A 24,251-nucleotide genomic window follows, 5' to 3' on the forward strand; every position below is an offset into this window, starting at 1 on the left:
GCTCATTCACTACCATAAGACATCTCCAGTGCTGTTTTCCTGAATTTGACGGTACATCCAACCAACCTCACAACCACACAAGTTGGTGTGATGGTAAATTAGGGTATTTAAACATATTTAATCTATAATGTGTTGTATAAGGTTACTTGTTCTGATGAAACTGAACTTCTAACCTAACGATGTGTGTTGCTCATTTAACCCCCACTGTGACAGCAGTGAGAGACACCAAGGTCACGAGCCAGGGAGGCTCAGACACCAAGATTATGAGCCAGGGAAGACAAGTGTCCTTGTTAGTCTCAAGAGATGTTGTGTTTTAGGAATGTCAAGGCGGCACATATTTTGACTGCTGATGTGCATGTGTTATGGGAACTATAAAGATAGCAGGGCGAGAGGACTTGCTGGGCATTCACTGACTGACTGTTCATGCGGTTGTATGTTTGAGTGTTTCCATTCATGAATGCTTATTAAAACTCAAGAAAGACAGCCGACATGTGAAGACATTTTCTTTAAGCTGTTCATTAATTAGTAGTTTTGGCACCACATTGGTTAGAAAGACAAACTGCTGTCAGGTCAAGACCCTGGTGAGGACAATGAGCATACAGATGAGCTTCTCTGTCCAGGTGGCTGGTTTCAGATGATCATGCAGATGAAGATGCTGGATGTGTAAGTCCTAAGCTGGTGTGATTCAATGTGGTCTGCCATTGTGAAGCCGTTTGGATGAACTGCCAAATTAACAGAAATGACTTCGGCGACATCCTATGGTAGTGCAATGAACATTCAGTTGAGGAGCAACAGCTCTGGTGGACATTCCTGCAGTCAGCATGCAAATGTCACACTCAATTGAACAAATTCACAACCAAAATTTGACAGACTTGTATTTATTGAGTGCATAAAAAGTCTTCGATCTTAAACCTGTGAAAAATGAAAGCAAAAACAAAAGTGTTGCTTTTAAATACTTGTTTAGTGTATATAGACATTCCCATTGCCCCTGAGGGCCAAAACATGTAACCATAGGGTGAGTTTAGTCTACCAATTCTGTTAATGTAGGGTGGCATGGTGGTGCAGTGGTTAGCACAGTTGCCTCAGGGGAGGGTTCTGGGTTCAAACCCACAGGCCTGGGCCGGTCTGTGTGGAGTTTGCATGTTCTCCCCATGACAATGTGGGTTTTCTCTGGGTTCTCTAGCTTCCTCTCACAGGTTATGTTAACTGGAGACTCGAAATTGTCAGTAGGTGTATATGGTTGACTGTCTATGTGTCAGCCCTGTGATAGTCTGACGGCCTGTCCAGAGTGTGTACCGCCTCTCACCCAGTGTCAGCCAGGATAGGAGAACACAAGGTCGAAAACATACACTGCTCTAATAGGTCTGCAGAGACTGGTATGTTTAGCTCAACCCTGAATAGAATAAGCTGAGCTTTCCATAAGTGCCGGCTACCTGCCAAACAGCCACCTACTCATTTAAGTCCAGCCAGCTACTTCTCTCTTTAATTCAGTAGTGTTAATAATAGATGCTTTTAGAGCTCGCTAATGAATTTATACATCAATCATTTTTGTTCAGTGATCCACATCTAATGATTGTAGTCCAACCTTGCAGTGTTATTGATCAGATTTGAAGCCAGTACTTGAAATAAACTGAGTGTGTACCTTCCTCCTTGAAATTAATCACCTCTACAAATATATCCCACATATGAAAGGAACAAGGTAGACAGCATGGCATTTAATAGTGGTATTTATTCCATTCCCATAACGTGACATTTCTCTGACATGGAACAGCTACAATGACAAAAGACTATTAAATGTCAGCAAAATGAAGTTACACAGATTAATTATTGGACATGTTCATGATGATTTTATACAGTTAATGAATTATTAATTTACTAAATTAAACCCATTTCTTCTTCTTCTTACACGTCAGATAATGGCTTGTTATTTGATAAGCAAGACTATGATACAGCTACTGCGTGTACAACTTAAGTCAAACCAATCACAGGAGAGGACTCAGGGTTTCGCTCACTCAGATGGACGGAGCCACTGTTCAGAGATCAGATCAAAGCCTTCAACCAACTCAGGACAAACAGTGTATACTGCATCTAAATCATTTCAGAGCTGGGCTGACTTTTCACTTCTCTTTTAGAGGCTGAGCTTCAGTGTACAGGAAGTTTAAAGCAGCCTTGAACGAGCAGGAAAGACAAAGTGCTCTGGGGCTTGTATTTAAATAACCAGGGCCACACTGAGGAAAAACACAGAGGCAGGATGGAAGTTTATCAAGAGCTAACTGTAGAGTCCACACTAGGTGGAGTAAAGTACTTGTCGGAGGCTAAATCGATCAAAGTCAATCCCTTTTCCTTTGTCACAAGCATGCAACAATGAAGAGGACACTCTATAATAAAAGTCGCAAATCATCTGCTGCCCTCTTTCATTTAACTGACTGAGAGGATCTTCATATGAATTCAAGCAATTTCCATAGAGATGAATTTTTATTGGGGCAAGTCAGACATCGTAGTCCCAATACAAATATGAGGGGCTCAGTTACTGCTGGCTGAGTGTCAGTGTGGTCATCTGTCAACATAGTAAGCAAGAGGCCCGTGAGTTTCCCATAGGGAGAAGAAGAGAGGATGTTTGGGGGTTACTAACTCAGTTAGACTCAGGACTCAACCATTACATTATTTCCATGATACTACTCGACGTATGTTTGCAACCTCATCTCCTCCTCCTCCTCTCTCCACCTCCCACACACACCCCTCTCTCCTCTTAGTTCTCTCCCAGTTTAAGCTGTGCAAAGTTGTTGGCCATCTTTAGCGCCTCCTGCAGGCACTGTGTGTTCTTGCCGGTGGCCTGAGCAGACATGTCCTTGCCGCCTCCTTTGCCGTCCAGCAGGGGGCATACTTCCTGAACCCACTCGCTGGCTTTCAGACCGCGGTTTGCCACATCCTGAAGAAAAGAGGAGTGATCAGGGTTAAATCTATTAAAGACATGGAATGCTCCAAGCACAAGGCCTGCCATGATAATTATGTTATCAACTTAGTGTTCGATATATGGAAATGACCTCTGTCATTTTGCTGACCTTGATATTGCACATTGTGTTTACATACCTGTTTGTTTACACAAGAATGTCACCAATATTTTTAAGCCAACATGATGCCAGATTAAACATCAGGGTTTTTCCGAACATTATAAGACGTGGGTGCAGTGAATCTCTCTTTTTTTTTTCTCTCCACTGCTTGCGCAAGTTATAAGAAAGAAAAAAGCACTTCAATGACGACACAGCGTAGCTTAACAGTAGCCTAAACTGCACTTTTAGAGTGGCAGAGGCACAGTCTTGACAGTCATTTGCTTACCAGCCCCTGGTAACAAGCTAAAAAGTTGACTGAAAAGATTGTAGTTTTACCCTCCAACAACTTTATCCTGCACTCAATAAATCCACTGACTGGATTATAAAGGCGACTGCAGTGTTCCTGGAGCTTTGCTAAGCTCGTCTATTAGTCTTGGCTTTGTTTTTGTTGGCCAAATTTTGAATAAAGTTACAAACTATCCGTCCGTGCATCAGTTTGTCTCATTCTTGTGATATCTCAAGAACACCTCGCGGGAATTTTTCACATTTGGCACAAATGTTTACTTGGATTTAATGGCAAACTAGTTAGATTATTTAAGGTCAAAAGTCAAGGTTACTGTGACCTTGCGTCCATTTCATTCTTGTGAATGCCATATCTCAATAGGGCCTTGAGGGATTCTTCTTAAATTTGGCACATACGTCTGCTATGACCCAAGAATGAATTGATTAGAATTTATTGTTTGAAGGTCAACTTCACTGTGACATCAAAATGTTCTGCAAAAACACTTCTAACAATTATTTAACATCATTTCTCCAGAACAGAAGAGAAGAAATTTGGTCAGCTACTGAATTGATGTGTGTGATGCATCTATGTTTTCACAGACATGGATGTAAACTGTAACTGCAACTTAGAGGCATACAACTGTAAGGCGGTAATTCTAGTTTATAACTAGAATGTAACTATAACTATTGAACATTTTTTTCATATTCCAATTGCAATGTCTGAATATTCTTAAGAATTAAAAGTGAACTGCTCTTTGAAAGGGTGTGCCTGCATTATTATGCGGGTATATAAGTGGCGTAAAATGGTCAAAAATGACAATAATATTGCTTATCATAATGATTTCTGGGACTATATATTGTCAGCCAAAAGTAATTATCATGACAGGCCTACCTAGTGTACAGTATGACTGAATGAACGGGTGTTACCTGTGGGACTTGACACAAGCAGGTGATCTTGCCAGCGTCAGGGTCTACGGTGAAGAGCATCGCAGCGGTCTGAGGAGACTGCGTTTTCAGCAACTTCAGTGACTCATTCAGTGCCTGAGAGGGTAAGGAGAAATGTGCAGAGGAAAAAAAGTAAAAGAGGAGGAGGGTAAGAAAAGAAATAGGGAGAGAAGAACGAAAAAAAAAGTCTCCTAAATCAGCACTATTGATGTCTCAAGGTCAGAACTAATGGGCCACAGAGCTGATTTGGTCCCGTGGCAATAACACAATGAGATAAGCTATGAGACTGCCTGAGAAAATGTGCAATACTGCAGAGATAAACTGGATTTTAATACTGTTTGTGCTTTTCATTTATTTTTGTACGTGATGCAGATGAAGTTTTGGGGTTTGGATTAAAGATTTTATCTAGTGTGTGAATGTAGGGTCTTCTTTTACAAGGACATTTGGGCAGATATGTCAATTCACAGAACACTACAAATATCTAAATGGGTAGCAATGACATGGTATGAACAATTTCAGTCTGTTTCAGCCATTTAATTTCGGAGGTTGTTTAAAGCCTGTACTGATTCTTACCTTGGCTGAGGCTCCGATCTCCATCTCCATTATGAGCAGCTGCTGGTTGGGGTTGCTTTCGATCACCTCTTTGGTCTTTTCCAGGACTCTCTTCTGGATGTCAGCCTTGTAGTTGCGGTCCAAGTCGTCCATGGTCTTCTTCAGGCCCTTCAAGGATTCCCTCATCTCGTCCTTCCTCCACTGGGAGATCACTGCTGTGCCTATCAACTGCATAGAGTGGGGACATGTTGATACTACAGCACAGAGTTGTTCTGTTGGGATGTTTTAAAGTCTTTGGAGCACAAAAAATTTACCTACCTCTGTCATGTCTGCGATCTCTTTCTGAATGTCCTTGTTGGGAGCAGTCTGCTGCTTCACCTTGTCTCCCAGTTCAGACAAAGACTGCTGAAGGGAATCGGCTTTCCTCTGGGCCTGATGAATGTGAGACACAGACGTGTGAGCGGTGGGCAGGAGTGAGACAAGGGCAAAGAGCGAAAAGTGCAGGGAGAGATGAGGAGGAAGGAAAAATGAGCACAGCAGTGGAAGCAAGAGAAAAGGCAAAAAGATAAAGAGGAGGATCAAACAATCGTCTAAAAATAGTAAAGATTAATTTGTCCTCGGGGCCTGGAGAGAGAGGGGGGGGGGGAAATGCAAAATGCTCCTTTCTAGCTCCAAGTTCACCACAAGTCAAAAACAAGCTTCATTAAAGTTTCATCACTGGGATGTGTTTTCTCACCAGGGACCCAAATACGACATGTAGTCCCTCAGACTGAGACATATTTTCATTTAGTTAAGGTTTCCTATTGTGAGTGGCAAGAAAATCATTGTGACCATTTGACCATCATTATGCCACAACAAGCAATCATTTCAGACAGAGACATACACGGGAGGAATATTAAATCTTTAAATGTTGGTTAAACTCTTTTCTATATGAGTGTGGGTGGATGTGTTACATGAGCATAATGCTGGAAGCAAGTGCTCCAGTGTGTGTGTGTGTGTGTGTGTGTGTATGTGTGTGTCCTGACCTTCTGGGCCTCTGTTCCTGTCACAGCAACAATGCGGCGGATGCCCTTAGCGATGGCCTCCTCTGAGACGATGACAAACGGCGCAGCGTGACCCGAGTTCTGCAGATGGCTGCAGATAACAGAAACCAACAGCACATTACCAACAGCGTTACACAACTGTGGGAGGCAGATGAGAAGGAGAGCAGCGAGGAGAAGGAGCAACACGGAGCGGGAGAGACAACATTACAGAACAACAGCAGCAGGAACAAGGGATTCTTTGAAGTGGGCTGCAGATTAGAACATCAAAGACAACATCAGGAAGCACAACAACAGTTTACTAAAATGGAATATTTTAAAACCTAAAGCAGCATTGGTGATTGTGGGGCATGCAATTAAAAAACAAGCCTGGTGCAACTGTCTCCTCTAGGGCTTAAATCGGGAACCGACTTTACACACACATAGAGCCATTTTAAACAGCTATGCACATAAAATATAGCCTTGAAATGATTTTTGGCTCCGACAGTGATCAAATGAAATGTAAAGTCTTGCTATAATCTATGTAAGAGCGGGGACGTCTTGGCATTCAGGTGAATTTTACAGCCAGGAGCAGACACTGTAAAAGTCAGTGCAGCAAGTCTAATCGCTGGATTGAGCTCTACAAAATGTTCCAGGGCTCGTCTGCACAGGGACACGGCTGCCTCATCGTAAAGACCCACAAATCCAATTAATGGTTTCAACTTTACACACCGCCACTGGGCAGGTCTGACACTTCTGAAAACTGTTGGCTTCATGCAGATGCAGACATTTATTCAGCGTCAACTCTACTTCTCTGAGTTGATGTGAGAGTGATGTATGTTCCACTCAGAACATGCACCGTAATTACCAGCAACACGTCAGATGTGACAGTGAACACACACAACCAAAGCATGAGCTCATGTACACAGTGTCTCAAGAAATTAGACACTTAAATCTAATGCTTTTTAGAGACCTTTTCAAGGTCGTTCTAACCAAATTTTTCACAAACTCACATTTAAGCCTATTTCGTGACTTTTAAAGGTATGCTGCAGAGGACTGTCAGTTTCACACACTCTTCAGTGAAAGTGAAAGTAGAAGCCAACCCCCCAATTCCCTCTCATTTGGAATTTTGCCTAATTTTTTTTTCGGCGCTGTATCTCTAGAATGCCTGCTGCTTGTGGTCTGGCAGCTGGTCACTACCTTTTTATATATCTTTGACCTCACCTGAGCGTTGTGGGGGCACATGCCTTTATACATCCCAAACACAGAAAATAAGAAAAAAAGAACAAAATCCAGGCAGAAAAAGTCTCTGCAGAAAATTACACCAGTGGGTCGTAAGTGACGATTGAGATTGAGAATGTCCATTGGTGGATGTTCTATTTTCCTCAAACAAAGGTTAAAATGCAAACCAACTCCTTTTTCTCAAACAGCTGACATTTGTGATTAAAAATTCTACATTTTAAATTCAGCACACGCATTCTCCACGAGTTTTGTTGCCAGCTATTTTTTTTCTTTCAGCACTAACATAGTGAATTTAAGAAGCCTGACCATATGTGCGTCATGGCGGGCTGGTTTGCATGTCCTGTCACAATTCATGAGAAATGCATGAGAAATAAAATAAAGTATCATACTCACGTTCCACCACAAAACTCGATGGAGGTGAGAGAACCAGCAGTGCTGTCGGGACTCTCCAGCAGCTTCTCAACAGGGATACCAATAGACACGACTCGGACGGGGTCGGGGTAGGTCTCATCGAACACGGCACGCAGGCCTTGAATGGCCTTGGCTTGTGCTAGTGGGGCATCCAGGGCGTATACCGGCTGGAAAGAGCAAAGTGTGGGGGGGGGGGGGGAGTTAATATTCATATTTATAATGGCAAAAACAAGCCATGTATAACTTTATTCAGGATCATAGGAGGGCACATCTTATCTTATTAGCAAGAGACATAAAGCATTTACTTTTCATACAAACCTTTCTTTCTGGTTAAGTTTCAGGGAGGAGCTGGAGTTAAACAGATGAGCTAGAATCATCACCTACATCTAAATCATTCCGAGTGTCTAAAAGACAACATTTCTTTGCCCTTTCAGTCAAAATAAACTACTATCAGGCGTGATTATTTCTTGCGTATTCCCTCACTGACCTTAGCTTCTTTTATCATGGCACAAGCGATCTCCTCAGTCCGGCGGACCTCCCCTGTGCTCAGCGCACCTTTAGCAGTGAAGTCAAAACGCAGGCGGTCAGGGGCCACCAGGGAGCCCCTCTGGTCTGCCTCCCCCAAAACCCCCCGCAAGGCAAAGTTCAAGATGTGTGTGGCAGTGTGGTTGCTCATGATGGGCCTACGACGAGCCTGGAATGAGAACATGAACAGACAAATAAGAGCTTTGGTCAGAGGAGTAAATCAGAGGCCAGAGTTATCAGATCCTGAAAAGTGTTAAACCTATTTTCATGCCATTTAAACTGTCTGATAATGAACAACATCACCTATGTATGTAACTAGCTTTCTACAGTAAAACAGACTTCGAATCCTCTGTATGTTCTCACCTCATCTACACGTAAAGTAACGCGGTCTCCAACCTTCAGAATGCCATAGACTGTCCCAATATGGAGAACGTAACCTCCTCGAACCTGAGTGTTCTTAACTGTAAACTCCATCCGCTGCAAAGAAAGAAAGACGGAGACAAAATGATATATTTGTTCTTCAGAAAACACTGAAAAAAGAATAGTTAGAAATCTGGCTGATGGATTGTGTGGGTGTTTTGTTATAGCATTTTGAGATTAAATATTCTTTCTTTTTTTTTAACTCATGCTTCAAAGTTTTTGAAGTGTTTTAGAAAATGGTGTTGAATATAGAAGAGAACATATTTATCAAGGCAAAAAAGATTCCTTTGGCAAATTTCCACATCCTCAGCAAAAATAATAATTCTCAGAAACTTCAATTAACGACTTAAGTTATATCCCTTCGCCAAGCAGTCACAGTGCTGCTACAGTTTACAGTCATGTCTGTGAAAACATAGACACCTCACACACTTCTTTAAGTTAGCAGCAGATCTATACAATCAGCACAGCTTCAAGATGGACACCCAAGATTAGAGTCACAAATTCAGCATCTGACCAAATGTCACCCCTTCTATTCCTAAAATATGACGTTGAATAACAGACAGAAAAGTATTTTTGTAGAACATTATCATGTCATAGTGAAGTTGACAGTTGACTTTTAGGATATAAAATGTCATCACTTCATCATTTTATCCTATTCGAGATTAGTGTGAAAGTTATGGCCAAGTTATGTTGGAGTTATGACCAAAAACATGTTCGGTGAGGTCACAATGACCTTGACCTTTGATCACCAAATTCAAATAATTTGTTCTTGAGTCCACTTAAGCACAAACATCCAAATGTCTTTAACGTTTATGCTAAATTTAATGAAATTCCCTCAAAGTGTTCTTGAGATATTGCATTCTCGAGAACAGGACACATGTACAGCCAACCTGAAGACATTATGACTCCAGCCACAGCTGTCACAAGCATGGAGCATAAAAATATCAAGACATAAAAAAAGAACCAAAGTACTAACAATGAATTCTTTTTGATGGCAGTCTTCTGCAAACTAATATGAATGTTTTTCATGCCATTCATATTTCATCTATTCTCCTGTTAAAATTGGAATATTTCCAACCTTTGTCTAAGGTGGCCAAGACGTTTTGAACAAACTGCACATCCAAAACGCTTTGCAAAACCAAAACTGAAGTGAGCATCAACAGACGTTGACAATAAACAAGCCGATTATTACTGAACTAATATTATTCACATTTACCTAACGTTATGCTGCTATGAAGCTAACTATGCAGTAATGTTAGCATTATCTTATTTAGCTAGCCTTGGTAAATCAGAATGTGACCCAAGCTTTACCCATGTATTGAGACATAACGGTATTAAGGTTGCTACATGGTTTTTGCACTTACATCTTCGGTGCTGTCATCCTCTCGGACCATGTAACCCTCGTCGAATGTCTGTCCGCCCTGCTCGGCATAGAAGGTTGTCTGGTCCAGCAGCACACCACATTCCTGTCCCGTGGTCACTTGGTCGCAGAAGGCGCGATCACAGCGCAGGGCCAACACTGTGGCTGAGGCCTGCTCAAACGCTGGACACGTCAACAGGGTGGGGGTCAGTGCATGAATGTCTTGATAATACAGTCGTTCAACTAAACTTAAGGTCTGTTTGTGAGAATGCAAATTCACTAACTGTAGTTGCCGTTTTCCTCAGAGGTGTATCTGTATTTGGGGTTGTCATCTGTGGCGGGTATCTTCTTGTTTCTCAGCTCTTCAATGGCGTAGATGTCCAACATGATGTGGTCCACGTCTCCTGCACCCTTACCCTGGGACTTTAACTACAAACAGGCACAAACAAATGTGTGTTGTTTAGTTTTAAACACAAAATATACAACACTTAACCTAATGCTTAAACACACCACATGACCACAAACACCACAAGGTTCAGTGTGTACTTAGGAGAAAGATAGTTGATTGAATCTTATTTACAGGTCATCAAATACCGAACAACCAACCCAAAATGTGGGTATTTCACGACGTAAGAATGACTCAACTATCTTTCTCCAGCATTACATACTGAACCTTTAAGAACTTTTTAAAAACAGAAAAAAATGAAACATTCATTGAAAAAGTGGCACTTACAGTAGTACTGAAAGCAAATCATAGAGCCTGTGTGTTTTGTGTAAAAGTGTAAAGTGTGAAGATCAGCAAGAAGCATTGTGATCCTATCGCTCAAACCACTTGCTGTCCTGGTCTGGGACGCATTTTGTCACAATTTTTTTGTTGTGTAAGCTCCAATGTGTCATGATGCGTCCCCTGACCAGGACTACATCATCAATGAGTTGTATTAAGTGTTGTGTGATCGTCCATCATTTTGCCGGATTGATTGGAGGCGTGTTGAATTCTGCTGCCAGCTGTGCTGACAGAACCTCTGACGTTACTAGCAGCTAGTGTGAGTGCAACAGCTAACGGGGCCCTCCGACCTTCTAACATAAGTGTCGTAGAAAGTAGAGCTCTGATTCTCTGCTCGAGCCTGACTGGTCCAGGCTGTACTTGCTCATTTTTTCCTGGGACTTATATTGGGTCAGGTTCTCGCCAATTTACCTTTTTTTTTGTTTGTTTTGTTTTGTTAAGTTATGAAACAGGCAGTTCTCACGCTTAAATGGCAGGCGTTTTAATGGACTTAATCAAGAGGGAAAGGGGGAGAAAGACAGGGGGGACTGCAACTGAGAGAGGGAAGGTGACCAAGCAGCGAACCAATATAGTGGAGAACCGGGTGAGAGAGATACAACGTGCGCAAGAGAGGGGTGGAAAACGAAAGAGAGAAAGTGGGTGGGTGGGGGCAATGGGGTTGGCAGTGTTTGGCCTCTGCCTCCCCTGCAGTGGTAGAGATGTGCATAACATGCAGAGTAGTGATAATCATCTACGTGCTGCATTGCCATGGACACGGTGATATTTCAACCTGGGTAATTAAATCTAAACCTATCCAGTCAACAAAAAGTTTGCTGGCTTCCTTAAAATGTTTATTTACCCCATTAATCTGCTGTTTCATAAAGTGCATACGAGGCAATAATACTCCAGCCTACATACATTATAATAAAAATGTGTGTACTTTCATTTGTGTAATGATTCTTGAGAGAACGTTTATACTATGGAGTTACCTGTTTATTTTATTAGGTGCACCTGTACAATCTAATGTAACACAACACAACAGCCCAGGGACACATCCTGAAAGCTGTAAAGCTTGTAATGTTCAGTATGTGTTATTATTTTTTCATGTTCATACTCAAAACTGACCTTAGAGTTGAATCTGTGTCTCTCTGCGAATGTCAACAAAAAAACAAACTTAACAAGCTTTACAAAGTTGGGTTTTATTGCAGAGCTATTGTGTTGTTGTGTTGTATTGCCTTATATTGTACAGTTCTACCCAATAAACTCAGTGTACATGGCAGGATAAGGAGGAAATATAAAAGCCACAGTGTGTTAAACTTCTCATTTGGCAGGGAGCTGAACTGCAGTGTCAGTATGTATACAGACTAATGTGTTGGACAGCAGTGTGACAGCAGTCTGAGGCTGCAGTAAACTAGAAAAGAGATCAATCTTTTTGCAAAATCAAACAACAAGGGATTAGCGCAGGGCTGTAAAGTAAATGAGGGTTTATTTAAACAGCAGGTGCACCGCTCCTGATTCTGACTTACAGTGCAATACTGGAGAACGCTGACGCAAGGCAAAATAGTTTACCCACGGGAGTGGACACAGAACACTGCTCAGTGGAGTTTCCCTCAAAGAGCAGTCAAGGCCAAATTCAAACAATGAGCAAATATGAAATGGTTTCCTTCACTTCCCTCCTCCCCTCCTTAAGTCTCCTCACCTGTGCTGCCTTCTTCTCCTCTTCGAAGGCGGCAACATCCACTACCATGCCCTTCTCCTCTGCGATGAGGGAGGTCAAGTCCAGAGGGAAGCCGTATGTGTCATACAACAGCCATGCTGTGTCACCTGGATGCACAGAAAGAGAGGGGGAAAAGCTGCTTAATTTGTGGGAGAGGTGTAAGAAGTTAACACAATATTCCTACAAAAATTAATGCTGTCATCATTTTGATCAATCAGCAAGAAGTTAAATGTGAACAGCACCAAGTTTCAAGTGTCTTTGCTGTTACTGTATTTCCAGCAATGCAAATGCAAGCACACTGTTAGACTTTTGGCTTTAGCATCAGTGGTGTGTCATTTTAGCTGAGTACACAAAGGATGCTGTCACCATTTGGGACAAAGAAGAAATACATTTAAAAATCCTGAGGTAGACAACAATCTGGATTTACGGTGTGATTGATCTGTTATTAGGATTTTAGCTTTTCTAACTGTACTCCATTTCCTTAAGGCAATCTGAATATTTTTTAACACTGAATGAGACAGATTTGAGATATCACGCATGATGGTCAGACAGAGAGATGAATGACGGAAAAGAGACCTATCTAACACATTCTGACTGGATTAAAAGAAAAAGCTGAGTGATGGAGAAAGGGAAGGAGTTACAGAGGAAAGGCTGAAAAGAGAAAGTGACATGAGCAGTGAAGAGAGATGTGAGATAAAGAAAAGATAATAGTAAGAGGATGACTGAGGGAGAAAAGAAACACTGAACCTTTCACAATCATATCTACGTTACAGCAGATTTTTTAAAGCTGTTTCAACACGCAATATCTTAAAATAAACCAAAGCTCTTTCCACTAAAATTTTCAGCATATGACATGTCACATATATACACACAAGTGGTGACACTTGTTCTGCGATGCTCACCTGGAATGGTCTTGCTGTCTCCCAGACTCATGATCTTCCTATCAAGGATACGGCGTCCCCTGCTGAGGGTTTTGAGGAACTGCGCCTCCTCCTCATTTATAATGTCCTTCACCATCTCTGGGTCTTTCTTTAACTCTGGGAAGGCATTGCCCTGGAGAGTGGAAGTGAGAGTGAAAGAAGACGGGGATCGAAGATGGGGTGAGAGAGGGATGGAGACGGACAAGCAGAGAGATGACAGAGAGAATGAAGAGAGGAGGTCACCATTGGTAGAATTAAACATGAACTGGATTTTAGAAGTTACTATTGTATTCATCCTGATAGAAAGTTCTGATGTGCATCTTTTTGAAGAGAATAAAAACAATACAGGGCAACAGTATATGCCACATAGAAGTGGTATACATCATCTTACAGCAAAAGTGTAAGTTTTTCTGGTCATTAATATGCCGTAAACATTGTGATTTGGTTAAGTGCCTATTCAAACTTTTAAAGTTCATAGTGTATATGGGCTAAGAACATAATGATGGAAGTATATGATGGCCATTCCCATGCTTAATTAGGTCTCATACGTTGTTGCAAAAAGTTTTGGGGTTGATACTATTTGTAACACAGATTTTGGTGCTAAATTTAAGTATTTTTGATCACTTGAGACTTAATAAAAAAAAGATCAGAAATGCCTCCAAAATACCACCTTAAGACATCAAGACCTTGAGGAACATCATAGGAAAATCCATGCTTGATTTGTAATCAGAAACTTTTGGCATTTAGAGATTTCTGTAAGAATTGTTGTTATTATTGAATTATTGTTTGGCAATTGGATGATGAGCACTTCTGTTCTAGAAACTGCTGAGAAACACCCTTATTGTCAATATACCTGTGAAATCCATAATCCTCTGAATGCCTGAGGTCTCTGGTTTGTGGCTGCAAAGTTTCACGAGGCTGTCATTATTCTAGAGCTCACTAGAAGTCACACTTAAAACTGCTACAGCCTCTGAAAGACAGTAATGTCAGCTAAGGATGGCAGTGTGCTAGTGGAGTGGAAGAGGTTAAAAAGTCTGCTCCTTTCTTCCACTCAAGCTGATGTGTCGCATGAAGACCACTGACACTAGAATACAAACAAGTGAAGGAAGAAAATCTCACCAGAGAATCAACCACCACATCCACCAAAGTTGCAAAAAAGCCTTTCTGAGCTCCCAGCTTCTCATGGGAATAACGGACGGCACGACGCAGGATCCTCCTCAACACGTAGCTAAACATGATGGAAACAACAAAACGATATAACAAAGTATTAAAAATAAAGTGCGAAACATTTATAGCCACGCTGTCTGAAAACTTGTGTAGTTTTGCTGCAAAAGCATGTGTTGTGCTAACACACAACCTATGGTGTATTTGTTATTCCTGAAATACTGTATTAAATGACCAAAGTACAGTTTTGGAAATACGAAGTATACCAAGGACTGGCACGCTATTTCGTCAAGCATGTATGACTTTTTTAAATTCTCAAACTCAAGTAAAACTGTGTTGCACACACAAATTACAGTATCCTGTGCCCCACTTCAGATGGTGTCTACGCCTGATGTATTTTTTAGATTTGTAATCTCTGCTCTGCAATGTTTATGTCTCACCCTCTTCCTGTGTTGTCAGGCCGGCCTCCATCTGATAGGGCGATGGTGATGGTGCGGGCGTGATCAGCCAGCACACGGTAGGCCATGTCAATACCATCAGTGTCCTCGGCCCCTACTTTACCGGTGTATGGTCGAGCACCTGTACCCTGAAACAAACACAGATTAGGTTTAAACTGTGAATTACATCAGTGGTTCCTGACCTTTCTTCTTATATACACCCACAGACCTTCATCAACACCACCCATCATGTCAGTTTGGTCGAATTTGTCAAAACAACAAGCATGAGGAAGCAAGCACAACCACTCTGGAAACTAACAAACTAAATTGAATTGATTTCAGTACCTTCTGAATGGCTTCAAAGTACGGGACAAAGAGGTCAGTGTCATAGTTTGACATCTTGTTCTGCAGAACGGACACCAGGCGCTCCAGGCCCATTCCTGTGTCGATGCTCTTCTTAGGCAGAGGCTTCAGCACAGTCTCTGACTCTCTAAACAGGGTCGAACAAGAAACAATAGTTACAAACACTAGTTCACTGAGCAGTGAATGGGTTTGTTCTTTTGATGAGGCAGTCTCATAGTGGGACAGCACACAGGTGTTTCTTACTTTGTTCAGGAGGATCACACAGTTTGTTCAGTTCACTTTAAACTACTACTGCTACTGCTACTGCTACTACTACTGCTACTACTTGTCAACAACTGTAAATTTCTTTGGACAGCACAAACAACAGAAGGGGAGGGAGGGTGTGTACATTTGACTGCAGTAAATATTGTACAAAACAGATGACAACAAAAGGTGTGTCCACATTCCAATACTACCTAACCTTAATTCATTGTTTCATTCATTGCAGTTAAATGCTCTATATATAACCCACTGAACTGGTTACAAGCCTCGACTGAAACAGACAGAGTTAACCTCACAGCCATGATGTTGCAATGAACAAAGATTTAACATCTATCCCTCAAGGCATCACAACAAATGATGTTTTATTTACAAACAACTGTAGATAATATAGATGCCTATGTGTGAAAAACTGCATCAGTTACCAGAAAACCTGTCAAAACATGGACTGAAAAATGAATGAGCTGTTTCTTTAAATCCTGACGATGCATTATTTATCATTAGAAACAAAGGTGCAAGCCTGTACAGCGTGTCTGCACTGCAACTGTGAGGTAAATATGCCGTCCCAGTTAAGAGTTTTGAACATACTCGCATGATTGTCTGAGTGTCAGTTTATAACCTGTTGAACTGGATGAACACCAGGTTCCAGATCTCCAGGACGTTGGGATCGTCCATGTTCACCAGGTGAGAGGCGTCCCTCCCTCCGATGCGGTCGAAGTGGATCTCACTGCAGGGACCGCAGGGGCCGGTGTCTCCCATCTCCCAGAAGTTATCCTTCATACTGCCTGGCAGGATACGAGCCTCATCCACCCTGAGAGAAACACAGAGAGTAATGATATAATTAAATTAATTCTGTTAACAGGTAAAAATGAGGTTGTGAGAAAACTCAGTATGCAAAGTGTGAGAGCGTACTCCAATGAACAAAACATTTATTTTACATACTCCGCTCAGTGTTTAAGATAAGACATTTGAGTGACTGTCAAAACCAGTCTGAGGGCCAATATATTCCTTACAAAAACATCAGACAAAACTCGACATTCAGAAATCAGAAAAGGCAAAGCAATCCTGTGAAAACATCTTGGCAGGTTTATATTTTGTGGACTTTCCCCCTTTGTTGGTGCTGCTTTATCAGGACCAGCAGTGCGTTTTTATGTAAGCAGAGACACTGAGGCCAGTAACAAAGAAAAGCCAACAGAGAAAAAGAGAGAGGAAAGGATCATAGAAAGTCTGGTGCTAAGTGAGAAAAAAAGCAAACTGAAAGCTTTGAATAAATAAATACATGGTAAATAACTGGACTGTTAAAACACCAGGGGCAAAATGTTTTAATGAGTTGGGACATAAAAAGAAGGTGAAATGTGGTTTGAGACAGGGAGGTGGAAAAATGGAGAGGGAGAGACAATCTTGTAGGCTGTTGTTGTAAGCAATGTGGTGGCTCTGTGGGACTGTGGGTGGAGAAGAAAGGCAGCTCCCCAGGGAACGTTCACACAACATTATGCAATTACAGGGGCAGATAAACCGTTTTGCAACATTCATACAGAGATACCACACAACATCTGTAAAAAGAGCTGTACATAATTTGTAGAGGAGGTATGAGAACTCCCAGGTGATACTGCGGGGGATGAAAAATCATCCACAGCAGACAGTGATAATTAAAAGTCGCCCTAAAGCAGATACCTTCATCTGATGCATTAATCAATACATCTCATCCCAAGCTGGGCTTACCCTAAGTCGATCCAGATCTGTTTGCACTCCAGGTCCGGCTCCAGGCCTGCATCAGCGTGACCCCCAAAGTAGGTGACATACAGGCGGTCTATGGAAATACCAAACACCTCGGTCAGCAGCTCCAGGGCCATCTTACAGGCCAGTTGCTGCAGGGGGAGAGATGATGCAGAATGAGCAGAGGGAAAAATGAGACGAGACACAGAGGAGAAAAAGACAGAAGCATGAGAGAACGTAATTCCACAGTACTACAGAAAGCAGGCTAAAGTGCGGTAAAAAAAAAAAAAACTGATAGGAATCTAAAGTTGTTACTGTTTATGAGTCTAAATCAATTAACAAATTCCAGAAGTTAATTACTGCACATTAACAAAGTTAGTGTCTTGATTGTTCCTCCTCACTGAACCAGCCATGCTGAGTAATGGTTCCCAACCAGGGACCCCCAAGAGTGCTTAAGCGAGTTCAAGGCAGTCTCCACATTAATATGGAATTAGCTTTTACTACAGAAGTGAGCCCAGTGTGAGTAATAGTCATAAGAAAAACTATTCTGAACATAGGTTTCACTTCCTCGATTAGCATCTCCAAAATTGTAGTTGACAACAACAGAATTCTGATCTTAATCACATCTAACAATCAAAATCTTTTCAGATGGATGTCCCTGAAGTGAAATCTATCAAATTAGGGTCCATGACCTAATGTATATCAATTCAGGGATCCTTGACACAAAACAGGTTGAGAACCAGTGTAATAAGCCATGCTGACAAAACATAAAACACACAAAGACACATATAGACACAAAGACACATATAGACACAAAGACACATATAGACACACACACACACACACACACACACACACACACACACACACAAACACACACACACACACACACACACACACACACACACCATGTGAGGTTGCTGACTATGACACTATAGTGGAGGAAAAATAAGATCAATCAAGCATTTCAGTGTGTGGATACATTTCAGATTTAATACTTTCCTGGGAGAAGGAAAGTATTACCTGGCAGGTTTTATGGCAGGGCTCAACATTAACTTTTATAAGTAGTTGCTGGGCTGTTAACCAGCTGTCAGCTTTTGGTTGCCAAAACTGAAAATATGGTTGCCAGTTTGAGTCATCTTACATTTTGAATAATTAAGATGCTATGCAGTTACATGACAGCTTAATCATGAAAATGTGACATAAAAGACTGTTTAAAAGCTTTAATATAGTAACAGAACTAAATTTTTTTGAGTTTGTGTTTCATCTGATACTTTCTTCTCTGCTGGTTTTTCGTTCAAGTTTATCTGGTTCTTTATGGACTGAATCAATGTGCACATTCATTTGTGATGTTCACAGGTTAGTCAAACTTATTGCCTCACAGTCAAACAATGTAACTTGCTTCACTATTGTCTTTGAAACAAATGCCTGTAAACACACGGTAAATGCACCAACAACGCACATGCAGTGTTGTCTGGTTTCGGTTCTGACTGTAACAGCAATATCTAAATATCACAAACGCAACAATGTTTAAAACATTTATTTCTTTTGGGGTGCATGTTTTGTTGTCTGCTGTCCCTATCTGTTTCCTGTTAAAAAGCAAAGAAAATACAAAATAAGTAACGGGAATGATGACAGTGACAGCATTCGAGGAGCCAGCCTTTGGTGTCAGTTCTATTAGAGTCAATGGGGCGGGCACTTCAAATCACACTATGACCCATCATATCTTTGTTGTTTCAACTTTGACTGAGAATTCTTTCCACCGGATTTAAAAAACACACATTATGTGACTGACATTTTTTATCTAAATATGCGTGTTTGTTTTCCTTGTTACTGGTCTCCAAACAGATCATGTCTCTGTCCTGCAGAGTCTGAGTTGGAGCTGGTGGACAGAGCCACGATCTGTTTGGAGACCATCTGGTGGAAGGATTAAGTGGAAGTTGAAGCGACAAAGCTATGATGGGTTATAGTGTGACTTGCAGGGCCCAACCCATTGACTCCAACAGAGCTGATACCAAAGTCTTGCTCCTCAAACGCTGTCACTGTCTTCATGACTGTTTATATTTTCCTTGTTAAAAAGTGGTTGCCACTGATGGCAATCACAGGTCAGGAAATTGTTGCCAGTTTTTCGAAAACTGTTGGCAACCTGGCAATTGTTACAGCTGAGTCCTGTAGGGCAGTAATGGTCAGGCTCTTACTGCCAGTATTGGATAAATAAATATTTTTAATGGATTTGTGACCCCAGAAGTCAAACGTGAATTGTAATATTTCCTAAAACAGGTTACACTCTGTATCAAGTAAGCAGAAAGAAGCTTTTAGCTAGCTGCATACCATGTTTGTACTCATAAAACCACATATCAGCCACAGCAAAAACACAAGATTATTGGGCTTTCTGCATCAATCATTTCACTCTGTATATAGCTTACTACGTTATCTTCATTTTAGAATAAAGGGCGCTGCAGCAGGCTGGTCAATATTAGCTTACTGCAGATATATCAGTTTAAGTGTACATGTTGGCCGATAAGTAGCAAAGAAATGCGGTGCAGAAATGCCACACTTGGTTTGAGGTCATTCAGAAACAGAGAACACTGACAAGTAGGTTTTTAAATGTGAAATGTCCAGCTTAGTATATTGGTCACAATTTATAATAAATAAATAAAAACTACTCAAAAGGATCCACATCAAGATTATTGTTTATGTAATGTATTCATTTAAAAATAAATTACATATATCGTAAACATATATGTCAGTATGGGCCTAAAAAAATCCAGTATCAGTTATAATTGTACGGTGACAAAAAAGTAACACAAATGAAAAGTACGACAGCGTAATACCTTAAAGTAATCACCAAAGGACCAGGACCCCAGCATCTCGAAGAAGGTGTGGTGGTAGACATCTTTCCCCACATCGTCCAGGTCGTTGTGTTTGCCTCCTGCACGGATACACTTCTGGGTGTTTGCGGCACGACGCAGCCTGGCCATAGGGTGGGACGGATCGATGGTGTTGAGGAAGATGGGCTTAAACTAGGAGGGAAGGGGTACAAAAAGCAATTTTATGAGTTATGTTCTCCTAACAGTTTGCTACAAGAATCCCATCACTTCAGCACTGAGTCAAAATGTTGTAAATCAGAGGGTACGTATCAGGGAGCCATCCTGAAGGAGAGAGGAACAGATATTTGGGAACAACATGGAGACACATGGACAGTGTACCTGATTCATGCCAGCATTGGCGAAAAGCAGCGTGGGGTCATCCAGTGGGATGGTGGCTGACGAGTGGACGTAATTGTGCTCATAGCCACGGAAGAAGTCAATGAACTTCTCGCGGATTTGAGCTGCACTCAAAGAGGAGTCCATTCCGAATCAGCTGTCTAGAAAAAACACACACAAAAAAAGATTGTAAGCAGCACTCATGGGTAGCAACCATTTTTAATTCAGCTCCATGTCCAATTAAATGATTCCACATTGGCAACATGGCGATAGGAAAACAGAAACTAGTCTTCACATGCTCCCACCAGCTGAGCCCAGCTACAGAGTGACAAAGGAAGACAAATAATTTGGTTTGATTAAACGGAACTCTTCGACTAATGAATTAATTTGTCAAAAAAAAAGTTGCTACGTTTAAAATGTTTAAACTCCTTTTACTAAAAGCAAAAATTGGGTCTTTTCCATGTTACTTGTGCATTTTCTTCTATAAGCCAGTTGAAGCAATGTCAGTTATAACAGTAAAAGGCAGGAGGCCTGCAGGCAGCAGTCGTCCCGACGGCTCTCACTGCACTTTAGCCCAAATCTGAGTCTGATCTAACATCCAGGTTGGATTGAGCCAGTGTAGTGCTTATGTTGCAGTTGTGTGTTGTCTGCAGAACACAGACTATAGAGGTCAAAGACTCAGTTGCCTTGTTTAACCAGTCATGCCTAACAGCTGATAATTGTGTGGTTCTGATCACATGTGGACAAACCTGGTTGATCTCTTTCACTGTGATACTGAAAACAATTAGTTGACTGTACCCTAAAAAATGGCATGAACAGAAGCTGAGTCAGATGACAGCTGAATGTTACGAAACTCAACTGCTAGATGTCATCTGGAGAATACCGAAAAAGGTTGACAGCCACAATACAAAACTCCTAGACTCCAAACAATTATTCAGTTTTCAACGTGAGTCAGACAGTCGTAAAATCACTTTGGTTTTAAGGCCATTACACCACTTACAACAAGTTAAACCAGCTAAGCCTTATCTGCAAGTCACCCTTTTGCTCCTAGCTATGCTTTGCTTCAACACATTTCTTTTACATGCAAAGCACAGGAAAAGCTATTGTTTGTTGCATTATCACTGATACATAAATTAGCATCTAAGAAGCTGGAAGGGATTTTGGTCGAGGCCTACAGCGTGGCGGGAAATATGACCATACTTAGTGTGAGCTGACAGAAATTTCCAACTGTTGTGGATTTTGCCATACTGTTTATACCACTATAGCTATTCCGTCAATATCTGTCATTGTGTTTGGTCATTGTGGGCGATGTTACCAATTAATGAGCAGGACCACTAAACACTACTGTATTTTTACATGACCTTTACATCCATGTGATAAAGAACCTTTATATATCAGGTATTGAGACATAAACAGACATCTCCATTAGTTATTTTCATTTTTATGTTAATGTTTCAGAAGATTGGTAATACTTTCTTTACGTCCCCGACCCTAACCTGCTGCACCCTGCCCCTGTGTGTCCAAACAAACCGTTGTAACAAAATGTTCTACTATGTCATTGCTCTGCAACAGTTTGGCCTGAGGCTCCTCTCATGAACGAACGACAACTCAGGAATCCAGTGCGGCAGGCAAATCTTTTCATGCTGCAGGAGACTGCTATAAAACTGAAAACAGATCTGGAACAAGCAGTTTGGGATCGGTATTTGTTAGAACATAGCATTGTTGTGTTGCTGGCTGCAGTAAGTCATCAGTGGGTCACTCAATTTATAGATGATTTCGCTTTTGACAGGTTCTTGGTGCTCACCATTGTTAAATTCAAAACGCATCCAAACAACAGTATCAAATGACAACCATCACTGCACTCATACAACACTGAGTGTAGTTTGCTCAGGTGGAGCGTCAGCAGTGTTTAACCCTTACAGCTGCTATAAAGCACCTTGGGGGCCTACAGGAGCAGCTGTGAAAGAAGGCAAGAAAGTTTTTGCCTGCTACTCAGGGATCTTGTCAATGGACAGAAACTGAATTGACAACAATTGTGGTAATAAGCAGTTCATAATTAAACTGATTTATCAGGCGTAATGCCACATATTGCTGGTTTCAGCTTCCAAAATGTGAGGATCTGCTGCTTTCCTGTTTATATAATTGAAAAGTGTACACCTTTGACACACCCTTAATAAAACTACTCATATACATTTTGATGTTAATTTGTTTTGTCACAATTTGTAAAAACTGGTGTATTTCGGTGACTCAACTGATCACAAATTCCAATTTTTTGCCCCTCTTATTATTTCTGTTACATTCCAACACCTATTGAAAGTGTCTTGCACAGTGAAATGCCTCTCCCGAGGTTTCTTCCATTTTCCGTATGTGCCATAGTTTTGGGTGGGGTTTTTTCTCACATCATCCACCCAGAGAGCTGAGGCTGGATGAAATACTGCTGCTGATGTGATACTGGCCTGCACAAATGAAATTGATTACTTAAACCGTACTTGATGACAATTCAAACTATACTGCCATCTAGTCATTTCAATGCAAGTTTATGATAGAGCCTCCCAAATCTTTGCTTCCAAGTAAAAAAGATCAAGACCAGTGTGAAACAAAAAAGAAATCACACTAGGAAAACAAAAAAATGAACTGCATCGAGCAAAATTAAAGCCATAAAGGATTCAAGGATCTGAATTCAATCAAAAATCATCTTTGGTCTTATAATCGAGCGCTACAACTACAGTATCAATGATGTCTATAATTAAAAGGCAGCACAGTAGAATTCCCAACAGTGCAATAATTTGTAAACTAACAGGCAAAGGAAACCACACAGCTGGTGTCTTCAGCTCTCTGGTGCCGGCAGGCAGATGTAAACAGCTACTATCCCCATCCTGACTACCAAACCACCCTGTTGGCAACCAGAGAAAAGAGGTGACATTGGGGTGATGGGATGGAAAAAATTGCCTTTGCGAAGGACAGACGGTGTGTTGCACAAAAACGGCTTAACGTGAGAAGAATGAGACTGCATAAAGGAAGAAGAAGAAAGCAGGATACAAATGTGGATGAAATTAAGGATCAACTTTTTTTTAATCCTATTTGTAATCACTACACTGACCAAAAGCTCAGGTGGGAAACAATATCTTTATGACCACAAAGTCAAGCTCCAGGTTAGTCAGTGGAACAACCCAGTTGTTTGTCTCCAAACCTTAGCTTCGCGATTTCTAGCATTGAGTTGGCCCAAAAATAGAGACTGCAATGTTTTACATCCGCAGGTGTGACATGAAGTCTCAGAGGGCTAATTTCCTTTTCACCTGCTGACTAACACCGGTTCTCCCATGTCACCTTTGCACCTCTGTTGTAAACAAGCGCACTGACAGAGGTGTCACACAACAGTAGCAGTCATGCCACACATCATGCCTCAGCAACTGCTTCTAAAAGTCGGAATGTATCATTATAAGATGTTGAGCTAATTGTAAACTGCTGTGTTGGACAGAGGCACTAGCTTAACAAGCTGACGTTAGCAAGCTAAGTGTTAGCTACAGAGGCTACCGCTATATGTTAAGCCTGAGAGAGAGATTTTAGCACAAAACTCTAACAGACACCCTACTTTGCTGAATGGTACGGTACACAATATTTGTTTAACAGCACCTGGGTAAAAAGTAATACTCACAGAAGTCGCTATTCCCGCAGAATGAATCGGTTACTGCACCCAGACACACTGCTTTAGCCCACGCTGCTCGACCAAAAAGGAAAGCACAGAGCCGGAGAACACGCCCACGGCAGCTGCCCATTGGTCAAGTTGCACCGGTCCTCAGCAAATATTAATTTCTATTGGACAAGCCTACTGTCAGTCTTAGCCGAGCCCGCCGCATCAATGGTACGAACTTCCCTGGTTTGGCTGATGCAATGGAAATGA

General features: G+C 41.4%; 1 protein-coding gene across 1 annotated transcript; it reads right to left on the reverse strand.

The window, feature by feature from the left end:
- Window positions 1–1,709: 1,709 nt before the first annotated feature.
- aars1 (alanyl-tRNA synthetase 1) lies at window positions 1,710–24,146 on the reverse strand. The gene is made up of 20 exons (XM_050072392.1): window positions 24,006–24,146; window positions 20,354–20,511; window positions 19,979–20,167; window positions 17,151–17,296; window positions 16,048–16,239; window positions 15,153–15,297; window positions 14,811–14,956; window positions 14,326–14,434; window positions 13,189–13,339; window positions 12,269–12,393; window positions 10,091–10,235; window positions 9,811–9,989; window positions 8,390–8,503; window positions 7,989–8,195; window positions 7,484–7,668; window positions 5,855–5,963; window positions 5,148–5,261; window positions 4,851–5,057; window positions 4,260–4,373; window positions 1,710–2,929 (listed from the first exon to the last, which is right to left on the reverse strand). The coding sequence occupies exons 2-20, from the start codon at window positions 20,495–20,497 to the stop codon at window positions 2,750–2,752; spliced, it is 2,901 nt and encodes a 966-aa protein (XP_049928349.1). The 5' UTR covers window positions 20,498–20,511; window positions 24,006–24,146; the 3' UTR covers window positions 1,710–2,749.
- Window positions 24,147–24,251: the final 105 nt, after the last annotated feature.

Source organism: Epinephelus moara, chromosome 20, assembly GCF_006386435.1.
Source record: "Epinephelus moara isolate mb chromosome 20, YSFRI_EMoa_1.0, whole genome shotgun sequence".
NCBI lineage: Eukaryota > Metazoa > Chordata > Actinopteri > Perciformes > Serranidae > Epinephelus > Epinephelus moara.

Bases quoted from the DNA above. Each gene is read 5' to 3' on its own strand.
- aars1 (XM_050072392.1), bottom strand. From the start codon at position 20,497: ATGGACTCCTCTTTGAGTGCAGCTCAAATCCGCGAGAAGTTCATTGAC. The intron at 14,435-14,810 runs GTGAGACATAAA...CATCATGTTTAG, and splicing joins CCTGACAACACAGGAAGAGG to CTACGTGTTGAGGAGGATCC. The intron at 4,374-4,850 runs GTAAGAATCAGT...TTACCCTCTCAG, and splicing joins AGATCGGAGCCTCAGCCAAG to GCACTGAATGAGTCACTGAA.